The following is a 20,388-nucleotide window of genomic DNA, read 5'->3' on the forward strand; positions in this document are numbered from 1 at the left end:
AGGTGTTTTTCTCAATACACGTTGGCTAGAGCTTTCCGTCTCCCGCTGCTATTTCTTATCCATGTACTTGTGCATTAACGATTCCTTTTCCCAGGAAAGAGGATTCTCCCAGTTTAAAATGGAATTAAAATAAGTGTGAAACTGAACGTGCGAAAAAAGAAAGTAAAAAAAAAAAAAGGAGAGAGACGCCCAGTCGGGATGTGCAGTGAAAATGCAACGGCGCCTTCGTTTTTGACCGCCCACGCCTTTATTTGTCAGTGACGTTTTCAATTCTTTTTTTTTTTTCTTTTTTTGAGGTGCTTTTTTTTTGTGTGTGTCTTTGGCCCCACTTCCCCCACCTGCTGAAGCCGAAACGGGTGATGTCTTTACTGATTGAGTGCTTGACATCTTTTGCGGCCCTCCCATGGAAATTCTCTTAATGCTCTGTTACAATTGCCAGACCTCAAGGAAGAGGGGTCTTTTCGGTTACAAAAAGGGAACCGGAGAATATTGTTTATCAGAGCCCAAAGAAACAAAAAGTAGGTGACTAGCATACTTTATTTTTTATTTATATTCACACATGATTCAAACTGAGAGCGAGCAACCACTCATTTCTCGTGCCAATGAGGGGGGTCGCTTTCCCTGTTGTATTACTCTAGAGGACATCAGTGTGGATGTCTGCACCAACTTCACCTCTGCTCTATCGTCATGCGTGGAAACCCCATGCTGGGATGAAATGCGTGTGGTCTTTTTTAGGGATGGTGTCACTCAGACCACACGGTGGCTCTCTCCTGCAGTGGCAATGCATCAGATGATGAGTGCAAGTGCCAAAAGAATTGGTATCGACAAAGGATCTTCTGAAAGGCTGCCTGGTATCACTGAGGTGAAGTGGTCCCCCATCAATGCAGCGGCCTATACAGTATACTTTAGGTTTCTTGATAAGGATGCCGACCACTCGCTCGATCCGGGATATGAACGCCCAGTGTTTTCCACAAACCTCAAGTATTTGGATTCATACAACACGGATGACGCCGACCGACTTCGTTCAAAGGTATCGCCAAAGGTAATTCACCCTTTTTATTTTAGCATCGAGTGTCGTAATCCCAACAGAGCCTTTGTATACACCGGAGGTGAAGGAGAGCGTCCTACCAGTGCAAAGGTTGAGGCAATGTCTGCCTACTATTCCCGGTGCGTATCGAAGATATCAACTGTGTTTAGGAAGGCTTCCATCAAGCTTTCTTCAGGATCCACAGAAGGAAGCCGTTCTGTTGAGGGAGAAGCCGCAGATCGTCCTCAGACGAAGGGACATGGCCATTGCAGCAATTATTCCTCTTCATTTTACGTGTGTGATAAGTATGGGGTGGACCCTAGTGAAGCGTACAACGCTCCCGGGGGAAGGCGATGTATTTCATTGCCACTTATTCCTTCGCATTCGAAATTACCCCAAAACAAAACAGGCGTTCCTCTTACGCTTCACCTTACCATGGTGGCTCACCTTAACGACCCCTTGATGCGCCCTGTACGGGATTATCATTCGATGGTGGTTTTGGTCGATCAAGTGATTTTAGATGTCATGAATGTCGAGGCGGAGACGGGAGGGAAGGATGCTTCTTCTGCCAGACGAGTAGAGGCGTATGGCTTTGGTTTGACATCGAATACTTCCCAAACCGCGGAACTACGGTTTTCTTCTCCGTTCTTGGCTCCGCCCGACATTCCATTAAATCAAGAGGGGGGAGTACGACTGGTGGACTTCTCCGTTTTACATCCCTCACAAAATGAGCGTGAATTAACGGCATTGGATCTGGCGAAGAACCCGACGTCCATATGTATTGTCTCTTCTGGATGCAAGGTGGGAAACAAGAGGCGCATTGGAAACCGTCCCGTGCTGGTGTCTCGATTTAAGACGGGGGTCGATGGTCTTTGCAAATCGTCATACAAGTCTCGGTTGGTGATGGGATTGATTCGTCGCTACAACACTGGTGAGGTGGAGGTGGAGCGATGCTCGCATCCTGTCGACCTCGCTTCCATCCTTAACCAGGAGGAATATTCGGACAAAATCGGAGCCATGATTTTCTCCCGAGGAGAATATATGAGTTTCAGACTTCGAAGGCGCTGCTTTGCGGAACCGGAGCGATACCGCACGGAACTACTCATGCCGTATGATTACGACAACAGCGGTGTAGAAATCAGTGATGTTGTGGACGATGACGATATCGTCATGTTCTCTGCGCAAGGTGCCAGAATATTACCTGAAGAAAATGCCAGCAAATCTGGCGGTGGCGACGATGTTCCTAACGGTGATGGCGGTCGCCCGGATGAGAGTCGGATGACTCCACAAGCCGCCACTCCCACGGGTACCACGGGGCAATTGGTGGAGAAGCCGATGCCAAGTGTAACGGATAGTGTGATGACTTCGTACAGCCATGAATATCAAAGTTATGTCCCCGCACAGAAGAACGAGAAGGAGGCGGCAACGGGTTCATCAAATCGTTTTATTATAGGGAAGCCACAGCGGGATGGAGATTCACCCGTCGTAAAAACTTCTCGCGACATTCATGCAGAGGACTCTGAGTCTTTGCGGGGTAAAGGGAATGCGGAGGGGGCTGAATCAAATGCGGATGGTCGAGTGTCTTCACGCGACGTCTCTCTCTTAAGGGAAACCGGCATGGCGGTTGAAACGGGACAAACCAATCCTTTTGAAAAGACGACTAGCAATTTTTTGTTTGATTCCGATGCCCCCAAAGAGGGGGCAGCGCATGAAAGTTTGTCACTTGTCACTTTTGAATTAAATGCTATGGGAGGGATAAATGGAAATGACGATACCCAATTTGCCCTGCAAGTAGAGCCGTATATATCAGAGACCATTGATGCCCCACGCGCAACAGAGAACCCACGTGTTTACTGGTGGGAGAGCTAACATGCTTGAGGGATTTTAATGGTACGATTGCAGTTTTTTTTTTTTTTTTTTTGCAATTTCTTTCTCTCCCTTTTTTTTTTTGCCTGTCTTTAACTGCTAGCGTTGCCATTATTTTATTATTATCAATTATTATTATTATTAACGCTTCTTTTGGCATTTGCCATAGTATATGCAGCACTCATGCGAAGTGTTGGCGCTCCAACATGGATTTTTTCCACGACTGAACCCAAAGACATTTGCCATGGAAAGAGTGAGTGTGCGAAAGGGAGGGAAAAGTGGCCCGCAGTGCAGACACTTAAATTGTAGTGAATGAACATTGAAAATAAATGCATACACACACACAACAATAATAATAATATCTTTTTTTTTGTTAATTTTTTTTTTTGTTTTATCCAGTTGTATGCGTGCGCGTATGTGGGATGTTTCTAATTTCCTTTTTTTTTTTTTGACGGTTTTCCTTTATGTTTTGTTGAGTATATCTGCCTTTTTTATGTTCCGTGGTATTTTGGGCGGGGCAGGCCGACAGTGGCGTTCCGAGCGTAGGCTCGCGACCGTAATGAACGCCACGAGTAGGAATCCCGCGCAGAAGTCGACGTACCGCATCAGTAGAACAAATCTGGCAAAACAGAGCGCTGTGCGAATGAAAGAGGACGCAAAGCGAAGGCAGAAGAGTGCCGTGGCGCAAAGTGTCAGCCGCGGTGATCTTTCTCATGCCGATGCGGAGTTTTTGCGCCATCAGCAGGATGAGGCGCTTGCAGAGCATGACGCTCGTGTGAGAGCCTTTACGAAGGATACAGGCAGTGCGCATCATCATCGTCATGCTCCAAATCCCCCGCGGCATTTGGAGTACGACAGTGTGGATGCGAATAGTGGTCATAGTATCATTCAACAGCGCTTTGATGCGTTGGTGCACGACGCGGTGCTAAAGTATGGACCTCCGCTTCCTGCTGAATTCGTCTCAGAAAATGACATTGTGTCGCCATTTGGCTCTAGGGGAGATTTTAACGCATCCTCGCCTTTTCAGGAAGAGAATCCTAATGCTCACTACTTTTATGATGAGGTGCAAATTAGACCTCAGGAGCTGTTTGGTATCATTCGAAAGTTGGACCCTTCGTTCAGTGTACGTACACACGCCGACGGTGTCCCTTTCTCGTTGCTCATCAAGAACTGTTTGTATTTTAGGGTGTGGGGAGGGAAGGTGCACTTTATGCGCTGCCTTAAGCGTGTGCCGTTGCGCACGGGTGAAGCGGGGGAAGATGATGAAGAGATGCGTGGAGAAGTAACGACTACACTCTCAAAGTACAAGATGAGGGAGTCCCCGTCGTTCGATGGCCTTCGTCAAGGTCCCCAGCCTTGGCTGTATAATTATCGCATGATGTGAGGGAACCGAGCCTCTCTCTCTTTTTTTTATGTTGACGTTTTCTGTTTGTTTTTTTTTGTTGTTGTTGCATTACTTTAATTAGATGTGAATGCGTGAAGGAATGCACCGCAAACCCACTTTGTGAAGATGCCGTTTAGTTTGCTTCTCTCCTTTTGTACTATTATTATTGTTTTTCTTATTTTCTCTTTTACTTTTTTCTTTACCCCTTTTAATTTATCAGATTCATCTGTTTTTATGGATCCTTAAGGGATCATAGAGAGCAACCGAGAGAAGAACTGAAGTCACGCGTGGGATTCTTTTCTTTAGTTGCAATGAAGGAGGAGGGGAAGGGAGCGACATGTACTTTGAACGTAAACGCACGTCACGTGGTGGAAGGCATATCTGCGCTACTCAAACCTGCTCTTGGTGTTGAGCACATTTCACGGAGCGTTCTTTTGCAACAGCAACGCCTTCTTCGGGAAATTGAGTCTCTAAATGATGAGTTGGAGAATAACCGAACTCATTTTGAAACCCTTAACGAGGCCCAGCGAGAGAAATTAGATATCATTAGTGCCAAGATTGCTCGATGTCGCTCAAGTGCAGCGCTTTTATTTCGACGACTATCAGAAACAAAGGAAAGGCTTTTACGGGTGCATGACGTGATCCTGCAGCGGAGACTGAAGAAGCCACTAGAAAAAGTGGCGCCGGAGGAGGAGCCGGTTACCACTCCCTCCGAACAGGGTAACGTTGCTGTGGTTCTTTTCGCTACGGAGGAAGTGGAGGCTTCCAGGCAACTCAACAGACACCCCGAGGACGTGGACAATCAACATGAAGAAGCAGTTCTTCCTGCCGAGGGGGAGGCACATGATGAGTAATATATCCATATCTATATGCATAAAAAAGGGTGGATCTTACCGTCTATGGTGTTGGTGATTTGTCTAACACGAGAAGGAAGTGGATTCCACTTTTTGGGACGAAATACATCCACGACTAGCGGTGCTGGATGTGGCGGGGGGTCACCGTCTCCTCCTGCTTTAAGGATGAGAAGTAGAGGGGATGGGCCGGTGGGGCAATAATGCCTCATTGATCACCCTTTCCATTTATCGATGCCAATGCTTTTACAGTGTCTTGCTCTTGCGATTAGTAACCTCCATTGCATTTCAGTTTGGGGCCTCATGCTCCGACGGAAAGCCTACCGTACCTCATTTTGAACGAAGAAATACTTTAGAGTTGACAGGTTTTTTTCCCTATCACCGGTGAATAGGCGAATGCGCCTCTTATTACGATTATGAAATGGAGCTTGCATGGAACGAGAGCACATGACGTCTCTCTTTTTTTTTTTTTCTGCTTTTGCTCCTTTTTTGTTTTTATGCTGATTTGGGCGGTACGGGGACTCTTTTCTCTCCTGCGCGTGGGTTCGGCTGCTGATGCCCTGCTTGGATGGCCCTGGCGTGACGGTGGTAAAATTCCACTTCTTCTGCTTTATTTATGTACACGCCTTTATGCGGCCTTTTTGCAGCAGCAGAAGCAGTTTTTTGTTTGCCTAGTGAAAAAGGTTCACAGTGTTGCGTCACACGCTGTCATCGGGAAGCCGCATTCCGACCGGCTCCACGGGTGGGGCAGGGCTCACCGGGCAGGCAGAGGATGGCATTGGCACCGTGTTGGATGGCGCAGGCCGCTACTGGGACAATTTTATGCATCAGGCGTGGAATCTCGTCAGGGACGAGCCTCCAGAGGAGGTGGAAGTTATGGAAATGCCACGGGAGAATGGAATCATGGGTGATCTGCAAGAAATGTCGTCTCTTACATACCACCAACGTTTTGTGGGTTTCTTCGCCACTCTTGGTATGGGTTTATGCTTCATTGCGATTGCAACAGTATTTGCTCCAAGCGTTGCCGTTTTTCCAAAGAAGTTTGCCTTTTTTCTTACGGCAGGAAACCTTTTCTGTTTGGGGTCGACAACCTTTCTGGTGGGCATCCAACAGCAGATTCGGTCTATTTTTGATGCCAAGCGTATGGAGGCAGCAGTTATGTACGCTGTTTCCGTCATCTTGACGCTTGTTTCTGTGCTCCACTGGAAGTCAAGTGTTTTAGCTATTGTCTTTGCCGTTGCTCAGGTATGCTGTTTGTTGTGGTATGCGCTGAGTTATGTTCCCTTTGCGCGTCGCACCATTGGAATTGTTTGGTCGTATGCGTGGTACATTATTTGGCCTGTATTTTGCGCTGTGTCTCAGGCACTGCGGAGGTGCTGCGGACTTTTGATCTCGAGCGTAAAATAGTTTTCTTTCTTTCCTTGGGATTTCACCCGAAAGGGGCGCCCATCAACCAGCTACGAAGAAGCAAAAGGAGCGGAGTTTATATCCTTATTCGCACGGCGGGTGGAAGGCACCTGTGGGTGCGTATCCGACACCGGCGTTTTTTTTTTTTTTGTCTTTTCCTTTTCTTTTTTTTTTTTTTTTGGTTGATGTTTGCTGTTTTTGTATTTGAATGATTTTGTTTTTTGTTTTAGTTTTTCTTGGGTGCGTTTTCGGGTCGTTCTTGAGAGGCGCGGTGAAATGCGTGGTACCCGCATTGTTCGGTGCGCTGCTGGGCTTAGCCTGGCGCTGCCAAGGTGGAGACGGCAGGAAGTTGGGGCCCCAAGCACGCATGCATGGCGCATGTTCTTTACCAGCGACTCGGTTCCGGTGACGGAGGCACGGACGGAACCCGCGATGCCGACGACGGGGATGCGCTCTGCGTGGCATGATCTCAGCCTGCATCCTGCCGCGGATCCATCCATCGTCACGTTTGTCTGTGAGATCCCAAAGGGAACTCGGGCGAAGGTGGAGTTGCAGAAGGAGGAACCGCACAACCCCTTTGCACAGGATGTTCACAAAAAGAAGGAGGGGAAACCGCTGCGTTTTTACACGTACGGTGACATTCCGTTCAACTACGGCTTTGCTCCACAAACATGGGAGGATCCGTTGTTGGTGGACGCGGACACAAAATGCACTGGCGACGGAGATCCCATAGACATTGTGGAAGTCTCCGATTCCCCTCTCCCTATGGGCTCGATTTGGGCTGTGCGCGTGCTTGGCGTGTTGGGGCTTATTGATGAGGGTGAGACGGACTGGAAAATCATAGCGGAAACGCTGCGACCTGAGGGCAAAATGTACGAAAGCCTTGATAAAATTCCCCAAGAACTGAGGGACACGATTGTGCGGTGGATGCGTGATTACAAGACAACTGATGGAAAGAAGCGGAATGAGTTGGCGTTTAATGGTGAACTGCGTGGAGCCGAGGAGGCCTTACACGTGATTAGGGCGTGCTCACGCCAGTACGCCACTCTTATCGATGGCAACGCTCAAAACCCCGGCTATTGGCTGCGTTATTGCCAGGATGCGTGACAATGGTCTGCAATTTCGCATTTCCAAGTTTTAATTTGGCAAGGATATTATTGTAAGAAATCTAAAATAAAATGTTTTTTTGTGTTGTTATTGTTTTTGACGCAAATCGGGGTTCTTTCAAGCTCTTTGGTTGTTATATATATATATATAGTTTATTTCATGTTTTTTTTTTTTGCTTTGACGGTAGTGGCGGACGAGAGTTTCTAGCAGGTTGCGTTGGCAGGGAACAGTAGTCATTGTAAAGATAACACCGACAAATACACACCTCCAGCCACACACACACACGGACTCACGTTATGGGCAAGTCTAAAGTGATGCCGGGGACGGTGGACACCGCGGAGGCGGACAAGGCCACACCGAAATCTATTATTATTTACAGAGGTGAGGTTGGAAACAACGTTCGTGCTCTCATGCATGATTGGCGTGCCGTCTTCCTTCCCTGGAGCAGCAGGAATCTCCACGGCAAGAACAGTTCTCTTAAAGACTTTCTGGCCATTGCCTCAACATTTAGTGTCTCCCACCTACAGTTATTTACGGCACCTTCGCATGGAACGTCACTACGTATCATGCGGTTTGCGAACGGTCCGACGTTGTACTTCCGTGTCCTTTCCTTTACGTTGCGTCATGAGATTGTCGCGACACAACGCCGTCCCATTTCACTCAACCAAGCCGTCTGGGAGGCGGCACCTATTGTCGTCTTAAACAACTTTACCCACCCGGATGCACGGCGGCGCCCTGAAGTGCCGTTGTTGGAGGCAACTTTTAGGGGCATGTTTCCAACGGTGAACATTCAGTTGGTGAAGAACTCCGACATTCAACGCGTGTGCCTCTTTCACTACGACCATGTGGAACATCTTGTGGAGGTGCGACACTATTTTATCAATGCGAAGGCTGTGGGCGTCAGTAAAACAGTTAAAAAGCTTCTTGAGCGCCGTTGCCCAACGAAGCTTGGGACTTTGGAGTCTATCGACGATGTTCTTCACCGTGAAGATGTGTGGTCCGACACGGACGGTGAGGGGGAGGAGGTGCCACTCGCCCAGCCATTTCGTCAGCACCGCGAACAATGCCGCATTAAACTGCACGAGATTGGCCCTCGCCTCACATTGCAGCTTGTGAAGGTGACAAACGGGTTTGCCGGTGGCGAAGTGCTGTTTCATAGGTTTGAGAGCAAGACACCGACAGAGGTGGCAGAGAATGCCGTGAAGGTTCGCGCAAGGCGAAGCGAAAAGGCCAAACGAAAGGCTGAACAGGACGAAAATGTGCGCCGAAAACAGAACATGAAAGAAGAACGCCTGCGAGCAAAGCGGCTGCGACGCGAAGAGACCATGCGGCAGCAGGCGGAGAACCCCTTGGAGGTTGTGGATTCCGGTTATGGCGCCGACGCGGAGTAATGCGGGGATGGTTCCCTCTCCTATGCGACAAGAGCGCGACGAGCGAAGAGTAAAGAGGGGAAAGAAAGAATGCAACGGACAAGAAATTTGAAGGGAAATATTCCTTGGAAAAGAGAGAGTGAGAATGGAAGATGCATAAATGACGGTTAAAAAAAAACATGAATACATGATTCTTACGGTTGAAAGAGCCACATGAATTCATGGAATTTTATGAGATGTACCATCACATTTTTATTTTCTGAAATCTGTTATTATTATTTTTTTTTATTCTAGAGGGTGGATACACAAAGTAATATCTGCGTTTTATATAATAGTTACTTAAATATAAATATTTAGTAAACCTATAGGTTTATGTGGCCAACACGGGGTCATATGAAACGGTTAGTTAAAAGTGTCGTTCCTTGTATTGTTTGTTTCTTTCAGGATGCTGTATTAGACTGTGTGGTGGCATGGAAAAACATCCATAAGACGCTTTACGTACTCTTTTGCTTCTTCACCGGACGAAGTCATCTTGCCTATCCCCACCCTTTGGTGCAGCTCCGAAAGAAAAAGGCGGAATTGGCGTTGCATCGAAGCCGCAGTACAAATCCTACCGTATCCCATGCTTCATCAAGCAGCTGTACAACGCTAGAGAGGTTGGGGTCGTCTTGGGATGATGCTTCACCGAGAGAAAGTAGCGGCAAGGAGGGCAATTCTCTGTTGATGGGGCGAAAACCCGCGTTATCGATGGCCGAAGGAGATACCGCGGAGAATGAGTGTTGGATTCAACGTCATGTTCGGCGTGGTCACAAGGGTGAACTCTCTGAGCGGGTACTGAAGACACGTGCGTCACCCCTTGTCTCGCCGGCGTATCATCTTTGTCACTCCGAAAGCTTGCACCGCCTTGTGAGCAATATTATTGGTCCCATTCAACAACCGACAGTTTCGGCGTTACCAACGAGACACACCGCACCCCAGTGGCCACCACATTCATCGGGCCGCTCCCTTGCACGACACGATGGCCGCGGGGATGATTTTTCCATCACCACTGATGAATACAGTAGCACTACCAGTAGTCAGTGCCACCCGTTGCGTAGTGTTGGCGTTCAGTCCAACACGACCTCTGGCTCTGTGGATGCTAGAAGTAATAGCAGCTTCCGGGCTGTCCCTTCTGTTGTATATCGACGGGAAAGTAGCAAACAGGTGCAGTTTGATCGCTCAAAGGGGTCAAGAATGCCGCTGCAGCCCATTGCCTCCATCACATCCCATCACGTGCTTTCGTACCAAGCCACGCGTCAGAAAGTACTGATAATGGATCTTGACGAGACACTCTGCTTTGTATCTACAAAAAGTACCTCCTCCTGTTCTCCCCCGACTTTTTCGGAGGTCATTCCGACCGCCTCTGGAGCGGAACTCTTTTACGTTTGGGAAAGGCCCCACGTACGTTTATTCATTGGAACTTTGGCGAAGCTGTTTAATCTTGCCCTTTTTACTTCCGCCACGAAGCCGTATGCGGATTCTATTCTTCGTCGACTGGACCCGGAACGCCTCATTAGGCGTCGCTACTACCGTCATCATTGCAGACAGATCCCACGATCTGCGTGTGGAGTGTCGCCCGGAGGGCGTAGCTTGGCTGAAAGTGTGGGATCTTCCACTAAAACGGCTGCGCAGAATGTGACAAGTTTGACGGGACAACCAGAGAGAAGTTGTGGAACAGCCGCCAACGATGTTGTGGCTGGTCGCATGGGTGACACTGTTCCGCCTTCTTGTGTTCACGAGGGCGCCAGAAAATCTGATGGAGGTGAGGGTGTGAGTGGCACGGTACTTGTGAAGGATCTCAGGATCTTAAAAGTACCACCAGAGTTAATGATTATGGTGGACAACACGGAGGAAAGTGTTTTGGCCAACCGAGAGAATGCCCTTGTTGTACCCCCCTTTTTTCCACCCGCAGTCATGGGTACAGGAGACAATGCTGCAAGCGATGATGTTTTGTTATCTCTCATTCCCTTGTTGGAGGCCCTGCTGGTTGTTCCGGATGTGCGTTCTGTACTGCGACACGGGCGAGTTTATTGGCCGAACTTAAATGAAAAATGAGTTTTGAAAGGAATCAATGGACATTTTGTTTTGTTTGTTTGTAGTTGCTTCTTTTATTAAAATGTTTGGATTTGACTTGCGCGTTGGACTCTTGCGACACCCGTTTGTCAAGTTTGAGCGCGCGGTTACGGGGCGGTGGGAGGTTGTAACTGGTGTTGTTGATTTTACTGCTGTTGTTTTTTTGTTTTTGTTTTTTTCGCGTGGTACGTACTTTTTTTTTTTTTTTTTTGGGGGGGGGGTATTTTTTTCGTTGTTACTGCATTGTTTTTTCGTGTGTTGCACTCTGTCTTTGCTCCTCTTTGCCTTTTTTGTTTCTGTGGATGATTTGTGCACGACACTCGTCTGGCATGCATCCTTCCAAACGGACCGTAGGTAGAGAAGTGAAGGGAAAAGAGCGGGGTTGGCTGCACGTGTGTTTGGTAGAGGCGAGGGAAATATGCTTTTTAGGCTTGGCCGGCACGTCGTGTCAAGAGTTGCGCTCGTGGCGCTTGTCCCCGGCGGCAGTGTCCGCCTGCTAAGCAATTCCGCCCTGCAACTGGCACCCAAACGACGAACGAAGACATCAGAACCCGGAAAGGCAGCAGCATTGGGAGCTTCTGCATCACCAACACAGAAGAATGACCCGCCGCCACGACGCCGGCAGCGAAAAAACAAAGGGGACGGTCATGACACTGAGGTTTTGAATCCGCGAGGTTCACTGGCCTCCTTGCCACGTGCAAAGAAGACGAAGGGCGTGCAGTCTGTGGCAAAGGAAGTAAGAGGGCCCACTCCCACTACAAGCGATGAGACGAGTGAGTCTGCAACGCCGAGCTTCACAGTTGATGTTCTCCGCGTAGTGGAGGAATGGGGTGCGGCGTGCGCAAACGTGCAACCGGAGGATGTCGAGAGCGGGGAGACCCAAGTCGAAAATAAAAATGCCGCGTCTCACGTGGCGGTTGCGGCTGGCACAAAAGGAAAGCCTCAACTTGGGGCCACTGCCCTCGCTGCGCTTCTCGTCCGTGCCGTGAAGCTACCAGAAGAATATCCAACACTTCACGGCGTGCTGCAAGTTTACCAACAGACGCCACTCTCCCGAAGTGGCGTTGTTGTTCTTCACGCAATTGAACTTGTCCGTAACGTGGATCATCTCTCCACTCTTGTTGCTTTTTTGCGTGTGTATCGCACGAGTGCCTTTAGCAGCACTCCGGTATACGAGGCAGTGATGGAGGAGCTTGTGCGAGCGACGACGATGTGGTGGCATCAAGATCAGAATAGCACCAAGAGAGGAGAAAGAGATGAGATTGTAATGCGGACTACACTGATGTGGATTTTATTGGAGTTTCGAAGGAATTATTTTGAGATGAATGCCACTTCCACGAGGATATCCGATGCGTCCAAAGGAAATAAGAAGAAAGTGGGAGATAAAAGAGGTGCCTCTATTGAACACAGCAAATGGTTAGAAGAGACCACCCAAAAATTACTTGCAGACGCTGCCGTACCAGCTGCCGATCACATAGCCCAGGAGGCAGGCGATCGTAAACTACAGACACTAACAGAGGGTGTGGTGAATATGGCTCTTTTCCTTCTCAGTTCTGCCATGGCAACCGAATTACAAATGTACTCTTCGCACAAAGAAACATGGGAAAGGGGCACCTCTCAAGTGCAGACGGCCATAGACGTATATCTGAGTCACAATTCATCTGAGGATTCTCTAAATGCCAGTATGAAGCATCTCCGAGCGCACGGGTTCGACCTGTTGGACGCACTGAGGCTTTTATCAATGCTTGACACGGCTCTTTCCCCTCTTTTGCGGGAACGCCTGAAACGCACCGCTTCTGAATGCTTTTTAAAATTGTGTGGTGCTGTGGGTGCACGACCAACCCTATTTACAGAGGTCTTGTGCACTCCGGAAATGGCACAGCGTGTACGGGCATTAACTTCAAACGACATTGGCGATTACGTTAAGGCAGCTCTTTTTACGGGTGCGGCTCTCTTTTGCGAGCGTGCAGATGACGCTGCGGTCAACCGGATAGCGCAACAATTGCAGGCGGTGAAGAGGGTATCCGCTAAGAAAGAAGGTGATCTTTGCGTTGATGCCGACGAAAAGGAAGAGGATGACGCGGAGGTGACTTCTCCGCGATCGAGACGCGCAACCATCGCGTATGGACTTTTTTCTGCGGGGTTTGATCCTGAGGCGGTGCTCAGCAGTGGGTTATGCGTTGGACACAACGCGATGGAGGTGCTTGAGCTGTTACAAGCCGCTGCCCTCTTCTCACGGTCATTTGCCCTTTCCCCATTGCCCGCGCGGCTCTCCATGTTGCTTACTACGGAGGTCGCAGCGCTTATCGAAGCGCGTATTAGGGCAGAGAACCGCGCAGGTGTGACACCAACAGATTGCATTGAGGGGCCGAGGCCACTTGCTGAGTTGTTGGAAAATTTTTCGCCTGTAGAGAAAAACACGAGCGGGAAAAAGGATGGCCTTGTGCCCCTTGAAGTTATTTTTCATTTGGCCTTTGGGACTGCCGTGGAGCTACTTGTGCGGGGAGAAGAGAAGAAGCTCAGCTCACAGCTTGTGCGGCTGCTCACGCTACTGGAGTGGGAAGGATCGTATAAGTACCTTGTTGATGGGCTGTCACTGTTGATTGACGGATTTGTTGAGCGCTTCCGCACCGCTGGGCGGTGCCAACATGATCGGCACCAGCAAAAATCGAGCATGACGACATCTACTGAGGTTGAACAATCCTTGTCGGAAGTGACAGCCTTTTTTGTTCCACGTGTTGTGGAGGCTGTGCAAAGACGATTGGCGAAAACAAAACGTGCCAGCGCTATGAGTGACGCGGAGGAAAAGGAAGCGGCGCAACTGCTACAGCTGGTTTTACACTTCACCGTGTATGTGGCCGCATGCGGTATGAATGCGACGACGGCTAAACAGCTCGTTGGATTACATACCATGGTTGTAAAGGGACTAACATCCGGCGGCTCTGACACCCATCTTGCCTCGCTATCGGAGACGGTCATACGAATGAATATCCTTGTTTCATATTTGACAGCCAAACAGCGAGAGTTTGGTGTTGCGCGTCATCCCGAATCGCCTGGATTGCGACATTGTAGTATTTTTCTCAATGACGTTGTTGCCGTCCACTTGAAGCCGATTGCCGCCGTTGTTCGTCGCGGTGGGACTATTGTGGTGGCCCAAGAGCGTTATCAGGTGCTTTCCCTTGTGAGTCTCCTTTTCCGACTTGTTTCCGAGTACACTGTGGAGGCGGAACCAGCCGAGTTAAGGGCATTCCGCACAGACGTATTGGACCCCACACTGACGCGCGTACTGCAAGAACAAAATAACGGGGATGTTCAGTGCAATGAAACCCTTGATCTTGACGCACTGAGCGAAATCACAGTGGTGATGTGCGTACCACACACCATTCATCACCTTTCTAGCCAACTGTTGGATCAACTCGCTGCTGCTGTGGTGGTGGCGGCACCGAAGCAGCTTCAATTGGCCCGTACAGAGGATCAAAGGCGGCACTCTAGTAAGACGGCGACGCGTTTGCTCGTCTCTGCTGCAGCTGTGTGTCAACTCCGACAGGACAAACTGACGGCGCGGTATCTCTCTTTGGTGCAGGCATTGGGACCGTTGTTGCTCCCAGCCGAGGTGTCAGCCGTATTGTGCTCTTTTGTTGCTTTTAATGTGCCATCCGATACCGATGCCGTTGTTGAACTACGAAATCGCCTCACGGAAGAGGCAGTATCAACGAATTCATCGTTGTCTGTACCAGAGACAATTTCATCTTTGCGGGTTCTTTGCGAATTGGAGGACACAACTCGGTTGGCCCATGCAGCAATCCTGCGACGCATTATTTATTCCGGACATCGTTTAACACCGGGAGAAGTTGGCATTCTTGTACGCATTACTAAAAGGCTGCAACAACTAAACGGCACTCTTCCTGAAGATGACTTGAAGTTTCTTCAAGATCTTCCATTCTCTCTTGCGGAAGAAGTGTTACGAGTTCGTCAGCACTGCTCAGCTTCGGATCTTCCTCTCGTATTACAGGGGTATTCACAGCTGGAGGAGGATCGTTACGGTGAACTAAACGACCGTGTAATGAAAGCGTACATTCTTAGGACCATTCAGGTCCGCCCCCTTCTGGGCCCCAAGGAGGTTGTTGAATGTCTAGAGAGTTATGCGGCAGCACGAGTGAGTCATCAATATTTATTTGGCGTGCTCCTTGCACGTGTGGCGGACGTCAAGTTAAAATTTTCATTGCCCCTTGCGGTGCGTCTTGTTCGGTGTGGAGTGAACGCCTCATGGGATAAAAACATTCAGACGGCATGCATTACAGCCGCGCAGCCGGTATTTATTGGGCTTGTGCGTCATTTACTGCAAAATGATCCCGCCTCGCTTCCTTCTGTTTCAAGCAACGCCGTGGTTGTACTCCAATGCCTTACCGAAGCTTTTCCCAACGACCCCACCAGTGATCTTTTGCTGCAGAACATGGCGTCGCACCACACCGCCCTGTCACTGTCGACGATGATGGCGGTGCTTGAACTGATTGCAAGGAGGAGTTCAACCGAATACAACATTTTGAGATGCATGACAGAACATGCTGCGTCCGCGCTTTTTCCACAGACTTCTCCCAGTGCATTTGCAGAACTGACGCGTTTATTTGTTCGTTGCGGCGTGCGCTCCCGCGTCTTGTTTACGGCTTTATCGCGGCGATTCAAGGAAATTAGCAACAAATGTGATGGAAATGTGTTGGCAACTCTCGCGGAGGCCTTTGCTGTTGCCCATGTTGACCTGGAAGAAGGTATCATTACAACTTTTATTGAACGCATAGTTGCTCTTTCAGAAGGAAAGCAGCTTCTTTTACAGTTAAATCACTGCATCAGTATCCTTAAGCTGTTTTCTCACATAGACGCAGAGAAGGTTGAACAGGCCACCAATCTTCTTTTAGAGTCTGCCAGAAAATCTCTGGAAGCGAAGGAAATGGTTCACGATGGTGTGAAGATACAACAGGCTCAAGACATTAATATTCTTTTATCTGCTTCTCTTCGGACAGCCCCCTTGCGGCATCGCGCTCTTGCAAAGCAATGCGCCGACGCACTGCTGGGAATTGTGGGGGCAGAAGGCGTTGGGGAGGAAAAGAACTGCGGCGCTTGGCAGACTGACCTCATGCTTATTGTCCAGCTGGCCAGCAACATAGTGCGATTGGGGCTAAGAAATCACCCTGTAGTTCCTTACCTGTTTGATGCCTTGTACGAAAAACGAAGTGCACTCATGCGGCGCCGGCTGCTGCTACAAATAACCGCCGAGACCATCCAGATAGCAGGGGAACACACACATAAACAACTCTACGCCCTTCTTGTGCAGGGTAAACTTGTGGCCTGAGAATCTCGGATGCAAAAAGATGTGGTTGCCGTGTCGTTTAACCCTGAAGTTCTTTTGGCTCACTCGTTTTCAGTTTATTATTATTCATATATATTTTGGCGCCGTGAGAAAACGATACTGTGGGTAAAAGAGCTGGTCATCATTTAAATAAAGAAGAGCAAGGGGCTTTTTATGAAAATGAGCATATTTTTTATTAGAGTAAGCTTTTTTCTTCTTCTGCGCAATTTGCTTCTGCTGGCACTGCTTCTTTTCCCTTTTTTTGACAAGGTTAATTTGGCACGCGCGCTGAGCACCCAAATTCTTTTTTTTTTTTTGTGTGTGTGTGCTTTTGTGTGTCTTTTTTAGTGGACATCCCTTTCGTGTGCTGCGCGCCCTTGCTGCGATTTGAACGAGAAAATCGCCACCCTTCCGTTGGATCTTGCAGCTGCGAGGGCGGTGGCCTGGTGTTCAAACTTTGGCGAGCGTTGCGCAGAAACCCGCCATGGGCCGAGAACAATCGGCAGACTTCGAAAAAGCATTCGCAGATTTGCTGCTTGCGGGGCTTCGTCGGCAGGGAGAGGTGCATGGCGACGAGCGCGTCCGCTCCATCATGCGACGGGTGCTGGTCGAGCGCGGTGGCGACGGGAGGGAGGAAACTGGGACGGTGGCCTCAGCAGTTTTTTCTTTGGCTGGAGCGGGCCTCGGCGACAAGGGGGCGATTGCGGTGGCGGAGGCCCTTCTGAAGCTCGGCTCGCCGCAGATGGTGAAGTCCCACGGCGTGCGCCGCTGGACGGTTTTGCTCAATGACAATGGCCTGACGGACCGGTTCTCGGCGCACGTGTCGCTGCTGGTGTCTCGCTGCGCGCCTCCCGTGGTGCTGCTTGATGCGCGGGGCAATGCGATGACGCCGGCGGCCATTCAGCGCATAGAGGAGGCCCGCGAGCTGTCCCCCGCCCCCTGCGCTCTTCGGCTGCCTCCGACTGCGGGGACGGCTGGGGTGGCTGCCGCGGCGTCGCTTAGGGAAAGCGCCTCTTCTGCCTCTACGGCGGGCGGGTGGCGCCGCGGTTTGGATGCGGAGGCGCTGCGGAAGCGTCGTTCCGCGCTGTTTGCGAGCGGGGCTGCTTCCTCCACCGCGGTGGGGAGCGAGCTGGGCGGGCGGGGTCGACCGCGGAGCCGCCAAAGCGAGGGCGAGGCCCCGCGTGACGTGGCAGCGGTCGAAGTCGCTGCACGGGCGCCGAGCTCGGCGAGTGGCCCCGCACCTGAGGAACGGAGCCGCCGAATGGAGGCGAGTGGCCGGCGGCATTCGGCTGGCGCGGGGAAGAGCGAGAAGAGGGAGGAGGAGGCTCCTCCTCGCGGGGGCGATTGCGGGGAGCCCCTCGACGTGACGGCGAACCTCAGCCCTCTCTTGGCGGTTGTGCTGGATCTTTCGAATGCGGTGCCCACGGGTCGTTTGCAGGCGCTTTATGGCACCGACGATATCTGGAGCGTTGTGGCGTCGTCTGGCGAGGCGGTGTCGCACGCGTTTCCGCCTAAGCAGACGCCATTTCTTCGGGCAGGGATTAAATCAATGGTTTCTTTTCACTCTTTGACAGTTCTTTGCATTCGCAAAAACCGTCTGGAGTCATTAAAAATTTTGCCACCGTCGCTTTTGCGTCTGGATGTGAGTGAGAATGAGTTACGAGAGCTTACGGGTGTGGGGCAGTGCAGAATGCTTACACTTCTGAATGCACGTAGAAACCGCTTACAGTCTATTCGTGGGTTGGAGCGAAACCTCGCTTTATCTCATCTTTTTCTTGCCTACAACGAAATCGCCTTTGTTGAGGGCATTGCACATCTGCTTCTGCTGGAGACGCTTGACTTGGCGCATAATAGACTTAAAACGCAGGCTTCCATCCGCCCTCTGTCACTGGCAAGAGGATTGCGACACTTGCTGCTGCGTGGCAACCCAGTGGTGAAATGTATAAAAGGTAGTTATCGTCCTGTGTTGCGTAATCTCTGCCCGTCGCTGCTTTCTATTGATGGTGAGCGCCTTACTTTTTCACGATTTGCGGCAAAGGCACAACAAGAGTGCAGCGATATTCGTATACCATATGCTCCCGGGGATAGTATCGGTGGTATAAACGTTTCTTTGATCTCTGCAGAGGATGGGAAAGCGACGAAGGTAACACAGTGTGCCAATTTCATGCATCTGCTGACGCGTGGTACTGCAGTTGGAGCGGGATCTGGATACAGTGATGCTGCACGGGCTGTGCGCACGGCAAAGGCGTTGCAAGCACGAGGAGCAGCAAATGACAAAAAGGGGAAAGAACAGCGGCGTCCGGCATACCTCGCGGATGGGGAGCCTCTTCGAAAGGAGCTGCTAAAGCGTCTTGCCCAAGAGTCAAGGAAGTACCTGGAATCGATGCTTGAGGAGCGACTGTCCAACATACAGGCTTCGCATGTTTATGACAACTTACCTGGTAGTGGTGAATCCAGGGATGGGAACAATGAATCTGAAGGGCTCTCTAACGACACGTCTGCACAACGTGAGAGCTCTGGACAGGGGAGCGGGCCACACCTTTTCAGTGGTGACCGCAATCGGAAGGCCCCTGAATTTACCCAAGGGCTTTTCCCCGTGGAAGTTGCTAGTGAAGAAAACATCGAGAAGCATCGAACAATTCCACTCGAAAAAAAGATGCCAGCAGTGCACCGCGATGCGACGCTGGATCATGAACAGTGGCTACGTCTCCGTGAGTGTCGGATCCGCCGCAGTGCACCATTTGGAGATACACCTCAACGTATATCGCCGAGTCCAAAGACTCCGGATATTTCTTACACTAAATCTGAGGAAAAAGAAGTGTATATCTCACCTATTCGTAAGGATCACGATGAATGCCAGGCTGCTTCAATAAATGTCACGGAAATCCTACCTGATATGGAAATGCTGGATTCTCGTTTCCGTGCCGACGGGAAGGTTTCCGGGGAGCCAAATGGTAGGCCTCGTTTGGTGAAAAGTGATTTGGGGCGACCTATGCTTTTGTCTCCATCTGCTGAGTGCTCACCTGTTAAGGCGCATAGGGTTTACTCGTCTCTTCAGTCGCAGAAAGGCAACAAACCTATTTTATCATCTTCCGCGACTCCCTTACATGGCGTAAAAGCAGCGAATGAGCCTGTTATTTTTTCTCCACCACCGCCTTTGTTGTCACCATGCTCTCTCCATTCCAATGCAAGAAGTTACGCCGTAAAGAAATGGGTAAATCAACTCCGTGAAGACGCAGAGGCTGTTCAGGAAGCTCTAGAAACCCTTGTTTCTATTCTAGACTCGCGGTGGTGGAGTAAGGCTGCAATTACTGGTAAGCCTTCTTTTATTCCTCCTGAGGTGTTAGAAGAGCGAAAGCGCTGTGTCGATATTCTTACCGAAAGCGGAATGCTCTTGGATACCGAGATTCCTCTTGACGTTGTAGAGTATTATCATTTTACCCCCGATGAGTTGAGGCACACTGGTGAGGAGGATTATGGTGAGGAAGGTGATTGCGCTGCAAATCCACTTTCTGTGGTAACTGCGTGTGACTCCTGTCGAGAAAAACGTGAAATTTTGCACTGTATTCGTGTCATTGGAGACGGAAAGACATGTTTGCGATACCTGGTGCTACTTATAGAGGAAATGAAGGAGGAAGAGCTGCAGCAGTATGTGAAGGAACTTCAGTTGCTCACAACGTGTGAGTAGCCTGGGCGATTGGGGAACCTGGGAGAAGGGAAAAGAAAGGGATCGAGACGATAATTTTAAAAGGCGAAGGAAAAGTGAAAACATGCAAAATGAAACATCTATTTTTTTATAGAACAGAGATACCCAGTGTATAGATAATATATATATGGATAGAGGTTTTTTTTTTTCTCTCTCTCTCTCTCTCTTTCTCCATTTTTCGATTGAGCTCCATGATGGTCACTGTAGTTTTGAG

The 20,388-nt window shown here is 49.8% G+C and overlaps 9 protein-coding genes across 9 annotated transcripts, besides 7 other annotated features; all 9 read left to right on the forward strand.

Annotated features, from left to right (window-relative positions):
* Positions 1–20,388: part of a sequence feature (heterozygous, non-Esmeraldo-like haplotype) that runs on past both edges of the window.
* Positions 560–2,896, forward strand: Tc00.1047053508153.780 (uncharacterized protein; the record flags this gene model as incomplete). The annotated part of the gene is made up of 1 exon (XM_817024.1): positions 560–2,896. The coding sequence occupies one exon, from the start codon at positions 560–562 to the stop codon at positions 2,894–2,896; it is 2,337 nt and encodes a 778-aa protein (XP_822117.1).
* Positions 2,930–2,977: a sequence feature (T-rich).
* Positions 3,004–3,037: a microsatellite.
* Positions 3,242–3,281: a sequence feature (AT_rich).
* Positions 3,297–4,277, forward strand: Tc00.1047053508153.790 (hypothetical protein, conserved; the record flags this gene model as incomplete). Its single annotated transcript, XM_817026.1, has 1 exon — positions 3,297–4,277. One exon carries the CDS (start codon positions 3,297–3,299, stop codon positions 4,275–4,277), a length of 981 nt encoding a protein of 326 aa, XP_822119.1.
* On the forward strand, positions 4,589–5,131 carry Tc00.1047053508153.800 (uncharacterized protein; the record flags this gene model as incomplete). The annotated part of the gene is made up of 1 exon (XM_817028.1): positions 4,589–5,131. One exon carries the CDS (start codon positions 4,589–4,591, stop codon positions 5,129–5,131), a length of 543 nt encoding a protein of 180 aa, XP_822121.1.
* Tc00.1047053508153.810 (hypothetical protein, conserved) lies at positions 5,951–6,535 on the forward strand (the record flags this gene model as incomplete). Its single annotated transcript, XM_817030.1, has 1 exon — positions 5,951–6,535. One exon carries the CDS (start codon positions 5,951–5,953, stop codon positions 6,533–6,535), a length of 585 nt encoding a protein of 194 aa, XP_822123.1.
* Positions 6,672–6,715: a microsatellite.
* On the forward strand, positions 6,812–7,642 carry Tc00.1047053508153.820 (inorganic pyrophosphatase, putative; the record flags this gene model as incomplete). Its single annotated transcript, XM_817032.1, has 1 exon — positions 6,812–7,642. One exon carries the CDS (start codon positions 6,812–6,814, stop codon positions 7,640–7,642), a length of 831 nt encoding a protein of 276 aa, XP_822125.1.
* On the forward strand, positions 7,939–9,033 carry Tc00.1047053508153.830 (peter pan protein, putative; the record flags this gene model as incomplete). Its single annotated transcript, XM_817034.1, has 1 exon — positions 7,939–9,033. The coding sequence occupies one exon, from the start codon at positions 7,939–7,941 to the stop codon at positions 9,031–9,033; it is 1,095 nt and encodes a 364-aa protein (XP_822127.1).
* Positions 9,282–9,302: a sequence feature (AT_rich).
* Positions 9,385–11,106, forward strand: Tc00.1047053508153.840 (hypothetical protein, conserved; the record flags this gene model as incomplete). Its single annotated transcript, XM_817036.1, has 1 exon — positions 9,385–11,106. The coding sequence occupies one exon, from the start codon at positions 9,385–9,387 to the stop codon at positions 11,104–11,106; it is 1,722 nt and encodes a 573-aa protein (XP_822129.1).
* Tc00.1047053508153.850 (hypothetical protein, conserved) lies at positions 11,543–16,471 on the forward strand (the record flags this gene model as incomplete). The annotated part of the gene is made up of 1 exon (XM_817037.1): positions 11,543–16,471. One exon carries the CDS (start codon positions 11,543–11,545, stop codon positions 16,469–16,471), a length of 4,929 nt encoding a protein of 1,642 aa, XP_822130.1.
* Positions 16,953–20,156, forward strand: Tc00.1047053508153.860 (hypothetical protein, conserved; the record flags this gene model as incomplete). Its single annotated transcript, XM_817038.1, has 1 exon — positions 16,953–20,156. The coding sequence occupies one exon, from the start codon at positions 16,953–16,955 to the stop codon at positions 20,154–20,156; it is 3,204 nt and encodes a 1,067-aa protein (XP_822131.1).
* Positions 20,323–20,346: a microsatellite.

This window comes from Trypanosoma cruzi, genomic scaffold (genome assembly GCF_000209065.1).
Source record: "Trypanosoma cruzi strain CL Brener 1047053516697 genomic scaffold, whole genome shotgun sequence".
In the NCBI taxonomy this organism is placed as follows: domain Eukaryota; phylum Euglenozoa; class Kinetoplastea; order Trypanosomatida; family Trypanosomatidae; genus Trypanosoma; species Trypanosoma cruzi.